General features: G+C 43.7%; 1 protein-coding gene across 2 annotated transcripts in view; it reads left to right on the plus strand.

The window, feature by feature from the left end:
• NSG2 (neuronal vesicle trafficking associated 2) overlaps positions 1–16,048 on the plus strand; it is a 41,164-nt gene that overhangs the window by 2,950 nt on the left and 22,166 nt on the right. For both annotated transcript variants that reach the window (XM_049829266.1, XM_049829267.1), the window contains exon 3: positions 14,823–14,942. In XM_049829266.1, the coding sequence (XP_049685223.1) occupies positions 14,823–14,942 (120 nt within the window). The remainder of the gene's footprint in view (positions 1–14,822; positions 14,943–16,048) is intronic.

A 16,048-nucleotide genomic window follows, 5' to 3' on the forward strand; every position in this document is an offset into this window, starting at 1 on the left:
GTCAGGAGGCAGGGTTAAACTGCCCCCCCCAAATCGATTTGAGTTTTTTTCCACCTATACCTAAAACCTGTCAGCAGTTGTTTTTTGTCCCGTGGAGAATGAGGACATAAGCCAAGGCACTTTCTGTGCTTTTTGCATGGGGTGCTGCATAAATGATCAGAGCCAAACCAGCTTTGGTGTTGGGGTCTGCGTGCAACAGCTCAGAAGGGCTTGCTCGCTCGTTTTCTTAAATGCAGACTCACTGCTCACTTTTAACCACAAGGAGGCAATGCTCCCGGCCCTGCTCGCTGCCTGCCCGCCAGCTGCTGCTAATCACATCGCCTTTGCCACTGCAACAAAGAGCTGGCGTGCCCTGGCATTTCCCTGTAAGTGAAATCGGGGGGGGCGCGAAAAAAAAAAAAGGAAAAAAACCTGCTAAATACTCCTCTTTCGGGGCTTCTCTTCACCATATCTTCATTTCAGAAGTTGTGAGCTCTCAATCTGGATCTGACCTTGGTTCCAGGGCTATCCAGGGTACATCAAAACCAGAGCGAGGAGGTTTGACGGCAGCTTGGGGCTGTGTACTTGCTCTAGCTTCAGTCTGTCTGATAAAGGAGGAGTAGTACCAGCTTTGGATAGCGATCCAAGAGTATACTAGGTCTGTGGTGGGTAACCTAACTGCTGTTACTACCAGTGTGCAATAGTGCCTTCACCTGGTGTATGTATATTGCATAGCAAAGATTTGCATGCTCTGTTAATTTATAGGCTTTTTCCAGTTGTGTCTTAGACACTTGCATGCAAGGTGAAGAAAAACAAACCTGTTGTTTGTCAGTATACTTAACCTTTGCAGATCCTTAAAAGCAACCCACCCCCCCCCCCCCCCAAGCCTATGGAATCTACAGAGTGAAAATTGTGTTTCAAGGGTTTTAAACACCTGATTTTTCTTCCTTTTAAGGATATTTTTGTAACTGTATCACCTGAGAGTCACTCAGAGTGACTCTCAACATTAACCTCTGTAGGTGTTTCACCACAGCTGCTTCTCTTTCAAAGTGTTTTTTTGTGTCTGGCTCCCCTTTCAGAGAAAGGATACAGAGAAAGAATATAAAAATGAGGCTTTTGTTCTTGTGATGTAATCCCTGAGGCCCATCTCTTTTCAGATAGTTCCTCTATTATAAGAAATCATGTGGGGGGTGATGGGGGAAACACTTTCTTAGAGGTATGCTTAAACTTATTGGCTGTTCTTTTGGAGATGCTTTCCTAACAGGTTTGTTTTTTGAAGCGCTGTGAGCTTAGCAGCTCCAACTTCCACCTTGATGCTGTTGGAAAAATCCAGGCAGGAATTCAGGAGGCTTGAATTTGGCAACCTTTTTTTTAAATTATTGGCCACTGGACTGACTATTTCTTTTTCCACCAAATGAGGAAGTCTCCTCCCAAGGCTCATGCTATTCCTCCGGTACCATCAGCATTCTTGCAGTCTGTCAGCAGTTGTATGGCTGCGAGGGGAGAAATGTACCTGGGACAGTAATTTCTCCCCTAGGGTGCTAAGCCTGCTGTGTATTTCTATTTATTTACTGTCTTCAAGCATTTGCCTTGTTCCCTGTTCTCTTGCTGGGGCAGCATTTGAAGGCAGAGACAGATGCTCTTAAATCATTTTTGTCTGGCCTTTTTGCTGAAATCCGTCCGTGTAACAGGAATAATAGCCATCACCAGTGACAAGCCCTTGACCTGGCTTTTTATGTCTCTGAATTTCATTTCTTTTTATTCAAAAAGCAAAAAAAAGAAGTCTTTTTTTTCTTTTAGGACCAAAGTGGAAAAGGCTAGCTGTTCACTTGTTTTCCTAAGCGTAGACAAAGCGCTTCAGCTCTAATTGTTACGCATCTCTGCAACGATAATGCTAAAAGATAGGCAGCTTTTCAGGGACCATACTGTTTCACTGAAATTTTAAATGAGACCAACAACTGGGGATCCCTTGGTCTCATAGGCTCACTTCAGTATAATCCAGCAGGAAATGCCTCTGTTCTGTCAGTAAAAATCCTAATTTTACATAACACAGAAGTGCATGAAAGCTATTGTCAGCACTGAAAAAAACATCCGGCATCTCTTTTGTGGTGAAGGCTGCAGAAGGCTTATCATGTGGTCCATTGTTCTTTATTTTGAATGCATCTGGAGGCTTGAGAAATAATTTCTCTGGTGACAAATTCCTGCCATCCAACACATGAAAGAAAAAAAAATAGATGTAACTGCTCTCTTCAAATGCTTTTCCCATCCCATGCTCCTGCCTCTTGCCCTCCCTGGCCGCACCCCTCTCTGAGTGGCTGAGACCATGCATTTACACGCAGTAATCAAGAGTTCCTGAAAATCTGGAGGGTCCCTTGTGTTCACAGCCTGTCCCTATTGGTTTAACAGAAAATAATGTTTTGTCCTGGCCAGCTGAGCAGGCATAATTAATAGTATGCTGGATGAGTGCTTTTGTACCTAGGGGACTACTTGCAGCTCTGTCCTGAAATACTGATGTCAGTCTGCCCTCTGCGAAGCCTAGCAGTGCATGGCAGCCCTAGCCAGCCTGAAGGCATACACTGTCAGGGCAGCATGGAGCTGTTTTTGGGGTGCTGCTACATGTGGTGGGGCCAGCAGCTCAGCCATCCCTGCCGCTGTCTGGGGGGGGCTCCTGATGCAGGCGGGGGCAGGTGTCTGTGCTCCTACTCACGCTGCTGGTGAGTTTGATGGGATGGAGCAAATGGCAAAAGGAGAGATGGGGCAAGGCCAGTAATTGTGGCAGTTGAAGGAAGGAAGAGTAAAAGGGAGGAGGAGGGTGCAAAGGGAAAGAAAGCATGAATAAAAGAAAGGAATAAAAAGAGAGCATTACAAATATGAAGGAATGGGCAGGCTGTCTTGCCTTTCCCCATCCTTTCCTTTCTCTGCTTGGGATATTCTGCCTAATCCCCACAAATAAATACCAAAGTCTGAGCCTTCCTCTCCTGTGACATTTGTCCCCCTTCTGCACTGTGCAAATCCATTTGTCCTCTAAATGTGTATTTGAATGTAAACACCGCCTCTGCTCATTAAGCTGTAATAAATATTTGCAGCAACACACGCTCTGGCAGCGCAAGGTTTCTGGGGTAACCATTTTGATTTTGTTTGCACGTGTTGGACAGCCTTACCTGAGGTTCTTGGCATTTCACGCTCGTCTTCTTTGGATACAGCTGCTGTCGGGCTAGCCTTCCCCTAGCACACTGAACACCTCTGCTTGCAGGCGATCCACTCAGGGCAGGACTGCACTGCAATCCAAGCATGTGCTCACAGCCTTTGCAGACACCTGGGGTAGCATTCAACTGCCTCACCTGCATACAGATAACATGTTGCTACTGCAGATCTTCACTATAGAAAAACTCAGGATTTGTGTAGCCTGTGCAGAAATTTCTCTCATTAACTGCGTTGCTATCAGTGACTGAATTAGGTGGTTTAAAGCTAGCTTGTGCCTGTTTTTGTGAGCTCCGTTGCTGCTCTTAAACCCAGTTATGTCTGCACTGCAATTCCTAGAGCTGCATACTGCAGAAACAGCAGAAATGGAGACAGGAAAAGTGTGTTAGGGTATGGATGTTTGGCTAAGCCTGTTGCAATCTATTCTTTTTTCTAACATGAAAGCCCTTTGCTGCAGGTGGAAGTTATTTCAGCAAGACCGTAAAGCGAACCCCATATACCAGTTACTTGCTGGTCTGGAAAGTAAGACTGGGCAGGATTCTTGACTAGTGTAAATCAGTGTAGTTTAGATGAAATCAATGGAGCTCGGCTAATTTACCCTGGCCAATTTACCATCACTACAGCTGAGTGATTGATTCTTTTGTCTGCTTTGCTATACCCTCTCCTGGCTGAACCTACTGAAATCAATTTTTGTCACCCCTTCGCAGCCTCCTGTGGGTTCCTGATGGTTATGGTCACACAGGGATTTGTAGGGAGACTTAGCTGAATAATTTCCAAGCTCCCTTTATGTTTGCGAGCTATGCCTTTCGCTTCTCAGCTGCTTTCAGCTCCCAAGCAGACTTTGCATTCTGTGCTGCCTTTCACTGGTGATGCCAGGGCTGATTACGTTTGCTGTCTTTGTCCTTTTGTGATGTTCCTTATGCCTGGAATATCCTCCTGGCACTGATTCAGGAGACCACTTTTTTCTACCACCCTCTGTGAAACTAATTTCCAGCACAACACCCATTAGATGAGCTGGTACAAGGAAAAAAAGCAGAGTGTTTCTACTCACTGTGACTTTCTCCATTGACTATGGATTTGATTCCAGGGCATCCTTTTCTTAATTTTTCCTTTTTTTTTTTTTATTTTTGCTGCTTGATATTTCAGGCATTTTATGTATTCAAATAGTGACTAGGATGCCATGGGGACTACCATTACATACATCCCAAATGCCAATTTTAATACTAATCTCTGGGAAGTCTGCCTGCTGTGTTCATCCTGTAGTTTTGGAAGCATAGCTGCCTCTCCAATAAGATGGTCATAATTATTTGGGAAAGTTTTTTAAAGACTTAATTGTCTAAAAATGTGGGAATTTTCAGCATGATTGCTAGGTAGTCTAAGATTACTAGTCCACCCAGTCCAATGTGTCCTGTTTCTAGCAGGAACCAGTGCAAGAGTCTGAAGGAGGTACAGGAGGTGCTGCAGTAGGCATGGAACTGCTCATGTCTATCAATGTTTCATCCTAAGCCTACAAAGAAAGAGATTGTTTTAAGCCCTGAAACATGATTTTTACATCTTTTTTTTCTATACCCTTTTACTGCTAAGTATTTTAACTTCAGCTACTGTTGGCAATGTGCACATCACATTTGCTCTTTGAAGCTGGCTGTGTGTGAGGATTAGAGCTTTTAGGTCACTGGAGAATTTTGTGTGCGAGCAGGTGGTGAATTTTAGCCATCCCTTGGCTTGTAGCACATAAACATAGAAACCAACTCAGTTGCAGATTTAGTGTCAAGACTGGGAGTCACCATTTTGCTATCATCAGTAACCTGGACAGCATGCTACAACTGGGACTTGGTCTAAGGTCTTTCTCAGCTATTGATGCTCAGTTGGGTGGTGAAGGCAAAGGAAACCATGATATCAGTGCCAGTCATAAGTTTATATTTTCTGTTGTCTCTCTGCAAGGAATGAAGAAAGGCATGGAAAGGAATGAAGCCAAGAGTCTCATTTCATAACTAATCTACATGGAAACTGATGAGGGTGTTACAACCATTTTGCAGGACTACAAAGTCCAGCTTTGAACTTGGAAGAAACCTTTCCCCTTGGTAGGAGAAACACATTTTGTTTATCTCTTCTGTCAATGTGAAAGCCACTCTGAGTGAGAGACTCTTCATTATTAATAATCCCAGGAAGTAGTATTTTAAATTTTTATGGTTTGCACTTTGCAGCACCTGAACCACAATATATTACATGCACCGTGGCAGTGAAGTGGGAATTACAGCAGGGCTGCATGTCTTTTTCCAAATGAATAATTTAAAGTTTTCACAATGCTAGTTATGTTAAATATTATTACTCATTTCTTCAGGGAAAACCATAGAGCTCAAACGCAAATATAAAGTGGCAATAAATGATGTTATATTTAGCCAGTCTGAGACAAGACTCAGAATTCATATCAGTTCATTTTCTGAAACACTTACTTCATCCCATTGCGGGAAAATCCTTTTTAAGGTTCCATGCTTAATGTGATATTTTTCCATTTGTCACATTTCACGTCTACTCTGCTCCTTCCTCCTCAAAGCAAATGCTTTTAATATAGTCCACTTGGTTAGAAGCTTGCTTTCTTTTTTTCTTTCAGCATCCTAAATCTCTAGATTTCCCAGCACTCTCCTACTGTTTACTTTCTCAAGGTTGTTGATGATGGATTTCCTGCTGGTGTACGCAGACTCTCAGCTGTTGTTTCTCACCTCAGCACACCTGTAATTTTCCAAAGCAGCGCTACAGAGAAGGTGCCTGGTCTTGCATTCATTAAAGCCGAGGAAAGGTTTCCTATTGATTCCATTGGTGTCACTAGCATTAAGCCTAGAATAATAAGTGCATTTAGGTATAGGACTCGATAAATGTATTGGCAAACAACATCATTAGAAAAAACTTGCTTGTGTGGAGCAGAATCATAGATATGGCTTGTTGTCCTGTCATGTTTGGGGTTTTATAACTTTTACAGGCTATTGTTTATAGACTGCTATTGAGCTCTTGCAGAAAAGTGTTTGAAGGATTGGAATGAGGAACCGGAAGATGCAAGAAAGAGAATAGAAAGTAAAAACCTTTCAAGACATGGAGAGTGTTGTTACATCTGCTAACCTGGGATGATTGAGGACAACAATTCTGCAGAGACCTGCCATTTTCCATGGAGTGTCTGACTTCCTACCCACCCGAGCCATATTTTGCTAGCCCCTAATCCCAAGAATGTTATATTTATATGCAGAATGTGCTGGAGCTACTATTATCACTCAGTTAATGAAAACGTGAGAAAACACAGTGCACTGTAAGTAGCAGCAAGCCATGGTCTGTCTTCCTGACTCAACCACAAATAGCTGGTGTGACTCAGCATGTGACTAAGCTTCACAGAATCACAGAATCATAGAATGGTTTGGGTTGGAGGGGACCTTAAAGGTCATCTAGTTCCAACCCCCCTGCCATGGGCAGGGACACCTTCCACTAGACCAGGTTGCTCAAAGCCCCATCCAACCTGGCCTGCAACACTGCCAGGGATGGGGCACCCTCAGCCTCTCTGGGCAACCTGTTCCAGTGCCTCACCATCCTCACAGTAAAGAATTTCTTCCTTACATCTAATCTAAATCTACCTTCTTTCAGTTTAAAACCATTACCCCCCATCCTGTCACTAAACTCCCTGATAAAGAGTCACTCCCCATCTTTCCTAGGCCCCCTTTAGGTACTGGAAGGCTGCTATAAGGTCTCCCCAAAGCCTTCTCTCCTCCAGGCTGAACAAGCCCAACTCTCTTAGCCTGTCCTCATAGGAGAGGTGTTCCAGCCCCCGATTATCTTTGTGGCCCTCCTCTGGACTCACTCCAACAGGTCCCTGTCCTTCTTATGTTGGGGGCCGCAGAGCTAAATGCAGTACTCCAGGTGGGGTCTCGCAAGAGCAGAGCAGAGGGGGAGAATTCCCCCCCCCCCGACCTGCTGGTTACACTTCTTTTGTTGCAGCCCAGGATACGGTTGGCTTTCTGGGCTGCAAGCGCACATTGGAGGGCCATATTGAGCTTCTTGTCAACCACCCCAAGTCCTTCTCCGCAGGGCTGCTCTCAATCCACTTGTTGCCCAGCCTGTGCTTAGGATTGCACTGACCCGTGTGTGTGACCTTGCACTTGGCCTTGTTGAACTTCATGAGGTTCACAGGGGCCCACCTCTCAATCCTGACAAGGTCCCTCTGGATGGCATCCCATCCCTCCAGCGTGTCAATCGCACCACACAGCTTGGTGTCGTTGGCAAACTTGCTGATGGTGCACTCAGTCCCACTCTCCATGTTGCCAACAAAGATGTTAAACGGCACTGGTCCCAATACTGACCCATGAGGAATGCCACTCATCACTGCTTTCCACTCGGACATTGAGCCGTTGACTGCAACTCTTTGAGTGCGACCATCCAGCCAATCCCTTATCCACCAAGTGGTCCACCTGTGAAATCTATGTCTCTCCGATTTAGAGACAAGGATGTTGTGTGGGACAGTGTCAAATACTATGCACAAGTCGAGGTAGATAATGTTGGTTGCTCTTCCCTTATCCACCAATGCTGTAACCCCATCGTAAAGGCCACCAAATCTGTCAGGTACAATTTGCCCTTAGTGAAGTCACGTTGGCTGTCACCAGTCACCTCCTTATTTTCCATGTGCCTTAGCGTAGCTTCCAGGGGGATCCGCTCCATGATCTTGCAAGCACAGAGGTGAGACTGACTGGCCTGTAGTTCCTCAGGTCTTCCTGTTTTCCCTTTTTAAAAGTGGGGGTTATGTTTCCCCTCTTCCAGTCAGTGGGAACTTCCCCAGACTGCCATGACTTCTCAAATACGATGGAGAGTGGCTTAGACACTTCATCTGCCAGTTCCCTCTGGACCTGTGGATGCATCTCATCAGGGCCCATGGACTTGTGCACCTTCAGGTTCCTTAGATGGTATTGAACCTGATCTTCTCCTACTTGTGGGTGGTTCTTCATTCTCCCAGTCCCTGCCTTTGCCTTCTGTGTCTTGGGTGGTGTGGCTGGAGCACTTGCCGGTGAAGACTGAGGCAAAAATATCATTGAGTACCTCAGCCTTCTCCATGTCCTGGGTAACCAAGTCTGTTTCCTTACAGAGAGGGCCCACATATTCCCCAGTCTTCCTTTTATCACCGACATACCTGTAGAAGGTTTTCGTGTTGCCCTTGACGTCCCTGGCCAGATTTAATTCTGTCAGGGCTTTAGCTTTCCTAACCTGTTCCCTAGCTGCTCGGACAATTTCTCTGTATTCCTCCCAGGCTACCTGTCCTTGCTTCCACCCTCTGCAGGCTTCCTTTTTGTGTTTGAGTTTGTCCAGGAGCTCCTTGTTCATCCATGCAGGCCTCCTGGCATTTTTGCCTGACTACCTCTTTGTTGGGATGCATCTTTTTTTTTTTTTTTTCTCCTTTTTTTCCCCTAGTCCTCCATCAGTAATATGGGGATAGTGGGGTCGTGCTGGTATGTAGAGCGCTTTGAGCCCTCTTGCCGAAGAATGCCACAGGAGCCCTAAGCATCAGTATTATAACTGGCTGTTGGAAGGTGACTGAAGCCAGCTTAAGCTCTGATCTGGCCAAAGCACTTAAATGCACACTTAACTTTAAATATCTGACTAACCCTGCTGATGTTAATAGGTCTACTTGCACGCGTAAGTGCTTTGCTGAATTGGAAGTTAATGACTTCAAAAGCTAGATAAACTTGGTTATGGAAGAAGCTGCAAGGACTGCAGTGTGGATCCCTGTAATTAGATGTGTCTTTTTTGCTGGTCCATGGAAGCCCTTTTCTTTCTTCCTGTATTCTTACAGTCGGTCTGCAAACTTCATCTAGGAAGCAACTTTCAAAGAACAGTTTTATTTCAGATGTAAAATGAAGAAAGTCTCAGGTAATTTATTTGTGTTCCCTTTATTGCATCTGCCATAAACAGCACAGTCTCTCCGCAATTTAAAGGTGTAGAGTCTCTGGGAAATAGTGTGAAGACCTTAAGAACAGATCTTGGCAGCAACATAATTTGCAGGGAGGTCCCCTGAGCTAGTATTCATCTAGGCTTCATCCACAGTACAGACATTAAAGGACTAGTTGGGCTGGACTAAGCTGGCAGGAAGGCTGATCTCTGGTGGATGTTCACAGCACACAGAGTGGGGCACAGGCATAAGCTGGTGCTGGATCAGGGCCTAGATAATGAAACACAAAGACTGACAAGCATCCAAAAAAGTTCAAAAGGTATTTATGCAGCAATCACAAAGGCTCAGGCAATCCAAAAAGCTGATGGGACTGTTCCTGCTTTTTAGTATTCATTTGCAGGTGCACAGGTTGCCTCATGAGATGAATAAAAATAAAAATATAAATAAATAAATAAATAAATAACAACAACAACAACAACAACAACAATAATTCTCTGACCCAGTAAGCTCACAGTTAGGGATGCCAACCTAAAACAGCCAGACCCTTCTCACCATGAGGAGCATGAATTAAGACAAGCCTTAGGGAGCATGCAGGAGGAGGTGAGAGCTCATGGAAGCAAGTGCAGAAAATGGGCAGAATGGTGTTTCTGCAGCGGGGGTGGAGAGGGGGCTAATTGTCTTTTTTGGGAGTATTCAAGAAACTACTTGTCCATTTAAGGACCGGTACCATTGTTTGCATTTATCATCCGCACTCAGGAGGCCAGAGCACAGCCAAGCATTGCTGCCAGCTCTGGAAGTTACCCCCTTAAAGCAGTTCATTTCCACCATAACAGCATTGCAGAGAAGGGAACGAGGAGCTGGGCGTTTCTTTCACTTCAGTTTGCTTTGAATTGCAGCTTACACAGGACGCCAATTTTATACTCCCTTTTGCAGGTTTCAGTCAAGAATAACTCTACTGAAGTCACCAAAGCTGTAAAATGGACAAGAAGAGGGAACAGGGATCATTCTGTTTGCTGTGGTTTGTAATAAACGCCAGTAGCTCTCCCAGGAAACCTGTCGTGGTGTGCGATGAATGTACCTTGTTTGCATTGAAACAGTGGGATCCTGGGCTCTGATGGAACTGCTCTGGGGCAGCCGGTAATAAATGAATGCTGATTATGGCACTGACTGTGGAGTCAGTGGGGTTTTTATTACTGTACATCCAACAGCAATTTGGTTAGAATTTCTGAAAGACTTTACTGCCAGGAATTTTTTCTCAGTGACAAAATGGAAAGAAAAGGTGAAAAAGTAGTGATGGCAGGGAACAGGGGAAAGGCAAATCTTCTTTCCTACCCAACCCAAATCAGAAAACTGGAAAATGAAAACAGAACAAACAACCAAAATAGTAAAAACCCAATAATGCTAAAAATACAGAAAAATTTCCGTGTGTGTGTGTCTTATTTTAGCTCTGTTAAAAACTGTGTGTGTGTGTGTGTGTGTGTGTGTGTGTCTTATTTATTTAGACTGTAGGGGACCAAACCAGAGCTAGCTCTTTTCTTCTAAATGTGCACCCCATGCCCTCAGCAAAATTGCATTTTTATCATTACTGCCAAAATATTGAATGCTACCCCCACACTTTGGGTTTTCAGTTTTCTGTTTTTCCTTTGTCATCTTGTCACGCTACAAAAAGGGCTGGAAGGATCTGGGGAACTGCAGACCTGTCAGTCTGACCTCGGTACCGGGGAAGGTCATGGGGCAGATCGTCTTGAGTGCCATCACATGGCACGTACAGGACAACCAGGCAATCAGGCCCAGTCTGCATGGGTATATGAAAGGCTTGACTAACCTGATCTCCTGCTATGACAAGGTGACCCACTTAGGGGATGAGGGAAAGGCTGCGGATGTTGTTTACCTGGACTTCAGCAAAGCCTTTGACACCGTTTCTGACAGCATTCTCCTGGAGAAACCGGCTGCTCATGGCTTGGACGGGTGTACTCTTCACTGGATAAAAAACTGTCTGGGTGGCCGGACCCAAACAATTGTGGTGAATGGAGTTACATCCAGTCAGTGGCTGGTCACAAGTGGTGTTCCCCAGGGCTCAGTACTGGGGCCAGTTCCAATATCTTTATCAATTATCTGGACGAGGGGATCGAGTGCACCCTCAGTAAGTTTGCAGACAACACCAAGTTGGGTGGGAGTGTTGGTCTGCTCAAGGGTAGGAAGGCTCTACAGAGGGATCTGGACAGGCTGGATCGATGGGCCGAGGCCAATCGTACGAGGTTCAACAAGGCCAAGTGCCGGGCCCTGCACCTGGGTCACAACAACCCCACGCAGCGCTACAGGCTTGGGGAAGAGTGGCTGGAAAGCTGCCCGGCAGAAAAGGACCTGGGGGCGCTGGTCGACAGCCGGCTGAGTACGAGCCGGCAATGTGCCCAGGTGGCCAAGAAGGCCGATGGCATCCTGGCCTGTATCAGAAATAGCGTGGCCAGCAGGAGCAGGGAGGCGATTGTCCCCCTGTACTCGGCACTGGTGAGGCTGCACCTCTAGTGCTGTCTTCAGTTTTGGGCCCCTCATTGCAAGAAAGGCACGGAGGTGCTGGAGTGTGTCCAAAGAAGAGCAACGAAGCTGGTGAAGGGTCTGGAGCACAAGTCTTATGAGGAGCGGCTGAGGGAACTGGGGTTGTTTAGCCTGGAGAAAAGGAGGCTGAGGGGAGACCCGATCGCTCTCTACAAACAACTACCTGAAAGGAGGTCGTAGCGAGGTGGGTGTTGGTCTCTTCTCCCAAGTAACAAGTGACAGGATGAGAGAAAACGGCCTCAAGTTGTGCCAGGGGAGGTTTAGATTGGATACTAAGAAATATTTCTTCACTGAAAATGTTATCAAGCATTGGAACAGGCTGCTCAGAGAAGTGGTTGAGTCACCATCTCCAGAGGTATTTAAAAGAGGTGTAGATGTGGCACTTCGGAACATGATTTAGCGGTGGACTTGGCAGTGCTATGTTAACAGGTGGACTTGATGATCTTAAGGGTCTTTTCCAACCTAAATGATTCTATGGCTCTATGATTTTATTTCTGTGCTCTCCTTTAAAGAGGAGACCATACCGACTGTCCTGTCTTTCTTCTGCTGAGTAATTCCACCAGGTGTCTGACAAAGTTACTTTAGTTTTCACAATGCCAAAAGGCATTTAGCAAAGGTCCTTCTTACCTCCTCTGCTAAAGCTTTTTGATAGCTCTGCAAATTTCTCTGCAAAACACTGACCAGCAGGATGACTATGGCTCTGTGGACACACGCATTTCACTGCTGGCACAGTCAGCAAATTGGGTTTCAAGTAGCTTCTGATCTGGCTGGAGACTGAGGTTACTTATTTATTCACAGATGTGATAGACATTGCTACTCGACTTGAATCTGATGCCTTGTCAAGGGCTGTGTGGGTTTATTTTCAGTCTCATGCTATATCCCTCTAGACAGCATAATCCAAACTTTCCTGCTTATAGGATATTGGTTGAACATAACAACAGTTAAAAAATACCTGTAAGAAAACTGGCATTAATGACAAAGAGTGGAAGAAAATTAAATTGTATCTAGAAACAAGTAAGGCTTTTAATTATATTTTTTTTCTTATATTCTGGCTTCATGGTCCTTCATTAAGACCTAATGTTAGAGTTTGTGGGAAAGCCCTCGTGTATATTTTAAAATTTTTTCTGCAGCTAAATTTTAGATCAAGCAGGAAGCATGAATTTGGGAGAATTGGATATTGTGACTGGTAGGTTTGAAAACAGAATAAGTGCAATTTCTGAACACTGGTTGGCAGGTGTTGATGGGTGACATTCTGTAATTTACTGTACCAGGTTTACAAAATGCCAGCAAGGAGACTGGAAAGCTGGGGGCCAGCTGCATGGAGTCCTGAGTGCACTTGCCTCCTTTTGAGTGAGAAAATGAGCTTATTGCTTGTTCATAACTCAGAGCTAACCTGGGCCAGTTTGTCTTGGCTGGAGAGGGAGCTTTGCTTTATTTGGCCCACAGTGTGTTGGACTGCATTTCAAAGCATAGTGGGGTTTGATTCAATAGTAGGTTCAGAGTAGGGTTAGGGCTCATCCCAAACCCGCCAAATCAAGCTTGTCCATATGTCATTTCCCATCATCTATGTTGTGTCATCAGAAATCCTCAGTTCCAAAATGCTAATATAAATATATTTGGGTGGCTTTTGGTCCCCTCTTCTTCCCAAGTCTTAATGTTGCAAATGCTACTTAATAAATATTATGAAGAGAGATTCACTGAAGGATGTAAATATTCATCAGTGTTTAATGATTTGCATTTGAATCCAGAAAATTGGCTTATGACTCAACACTGATTTTCTTTCACTCTGATTTTCACATGGCATTAAATGCAGGAGGATTAAATACCTGGGGTTTTCTCTGGTCCAAACCAGACTTTGCCGTCTTCCTTTGGAAATAAGTTCAGCATTAGCTGGTAACTCAACCTTGTGCATCACTTAATATTTTTCAATCCTTCGAGACTTTTTGTTTCTAACAAAGAACTTTAGGATCTCTCTTGTCACTCTCAAATGAACCAGTCACCACTTCTGGAGTATTTAATTTTCATCTTGGCAAGGCTGATGGCTGCGTAGTCCTGCAATTCAGAATGGGAGGCCAAAAAGTGGAAGTGTTGGCCCTGGGATCAAGAGTTTCAATGTTCTTTCTATCCTTTTGTGTTTAACCTATCCAGACCTTGCAGACCACACCAAACCATTGTATGCTTTGTGGACCTTGTCCCGGGGTTGGGAATCCTGTGCAGAAGTGCAGTGGTAGTGTGTAGGATGAGCTCCAGCTCTTGGCCAGTGCTGAAGACAGGGCCATTTTATCTTCTCTGGCATTTTCCAGCTAGACTAAGACAGTGTGGCTATGCTGGCATGCTGGTACGATGCTATTTAGCTGTATAGGCTCATGGATGGGTAATCTTTTAAGATTCTCGTGTATAATGGGATGGATACGCTCAGTCCTCTGAAGGGCTGTTAGTTTCAGAGTACAGCCCTGATGCTTGTCGCCTCTGGGAGCAGCTGGCATTACGTGTTACCTTTTCTGTGTTTGCAGTGGGTGCGTTTTACCCAAAATATTTAGTGTCATTCTAGATTACAAATAAATTCAATGTAGATTGACAATGCAATCTTGGTAATTTGACCATACCCTTTTAAAAGCCACTTACGGCTTCTCCATTGGCGTAAGACACCTCATTTTTATAAGATTAGTAGGACCTGGATTAGTCAGCAAATGACACTGAGATCTTCTGGGGAAAACCCAAGGTGATAGTATGAGATTAATATTGATAATCTGGAGCCTGAATAAATGAGACACCAAATGGCTTAAATTTAAATTGGCTTCCGTGGAACTTGTTAGGATGGGGCTTTTAATAAGTGAGGGTCTTCTTTAGGATGGGCTGTTATTCTGTGTGTTCTGTCTGTTGAATACGATATAAAAATTATATGCCTAGTCCTATACAAAAGTGGATGTCAAAGATTTTGCTGTCAGCTAATTTAAGACTCAGTGTGATAAGCTCACTGTCCTAGGTCTGTGTATCTGCCTGACTATTTATCTGTGTCTCTTAGTTCCTGAGGGTATGATAAGTTTATGTTAATTTATGGTTCTAAGATACTTGTGTATGTCCAGGGGATGGTTTATACAGAAAAGCTTAGATAACAAAAACTATGTATGCTGTCTGCAGAAACCTTATAGGTGTTGATGTGTTCCAGGTAATTGTGAAAACAAGAACAGAATATCAGCCTGACCAGAAGAACAAAGGAAAACTCAGAGTGCCCAAAATTGCTGAATTCACAGTCAGTTTCACTGATGGTGTAACAGAAAGACTAAAGGTAAGAAATGGTTATTCTGCTGCCTTCTGATGCAAATGCCACACATTTTAAAATAACTGAATCAAAGTGACAGTAAAGACAAAACAAGTTTAACACTCCACTCGGCGCTAGGGTCAAAGAGAGGTTTATCTGCATGAGTATAAAGTTTTTTTTTTTGGGTTTTTTTAGGACAGGCATGAAAATACCTTCATAACTAGATCTAAAGTAAGAAATGTTTTCCTTTTCAAGGAAAAGTTGTGAAAATATTTTACAGCCCAAATTTAAAGTAAAACAAGTTTGAATCTTTTTTCTTCTCAAACATTTGTGTTTAAAAAGAATAAAAAAATCACAGTGAAGATTGATTGAAACAATTTGTTTCACCTTTTAAAAATTCTTTTGTCTTGTCAACAAAGCTTTTCATATTTAAAATATTTTATTATTATAGAATTATATTATTATAGATTAAAAGCCATTTCAAACTGGATTAAAAAAGAGATGTTAGACAATTATCCAAGCAGCATATTCTGTCCTGTAAGCAGTTTTGGTTCACGGGAATTGGAATTTTCTGATGAAAAATGTTTCCTTGAGAAATTTTCAACAGGCTCTACTCAAACATGGAAAGAAACTCATGAATTATTGAGTGCCCTCAGTTCCTGTTGACTGCAGCATATTAGAATGGCTCGGTTCCTCCTAAAATTAGACTTCAAGCATGTAGCTGCCAGTATTTTCTCCCTATTCATTGAGAAGATATGGTGCTTTTCCTAAACCACAGAGCATGGGAGTGATAAAAATGTGAGATCTAATTTCACATTTCGAAAGTCAGAGGAAATATCAATGATTTAAGTAGAAAACAGAGAGAGAGAGTAGGCAGTGCTTAGCTATAGTCCTGCTCCTTGAAAAGCTAGGATTGGGTTTATACATTTTTGTGAAAGGGTATCATCATCAACAGTTAACAGCAATTGGCTCAAGGAAGTGAATAGTCTTTCATTTGGCCCAGTTGTTCTTAGTTTTGCAAGAAATAAAAAAGTTTATTATAATTATTTTCTAGTAATTTAGAAGAAAACTATCACTTTTAAAATTGGAATGCAATCCAGGAAATATGGTTACTATTCTTCCTTGATAAACTT

The sequence above is a fragment of the Accipiter gentilis genome, chromosome 26 (genome assembly GCF_929443795.1).
Source record: "Accipiter gentilis chromosome 26, bAccGen1.1, whole genome shotgun sequence".
In the NCBI taxonomy this organism is placed as follows: Eukaryota; Metazoa; Chordata; class Aves; order Accipitriformes; family Accipitridae; genus Astur; species Astur gentilis.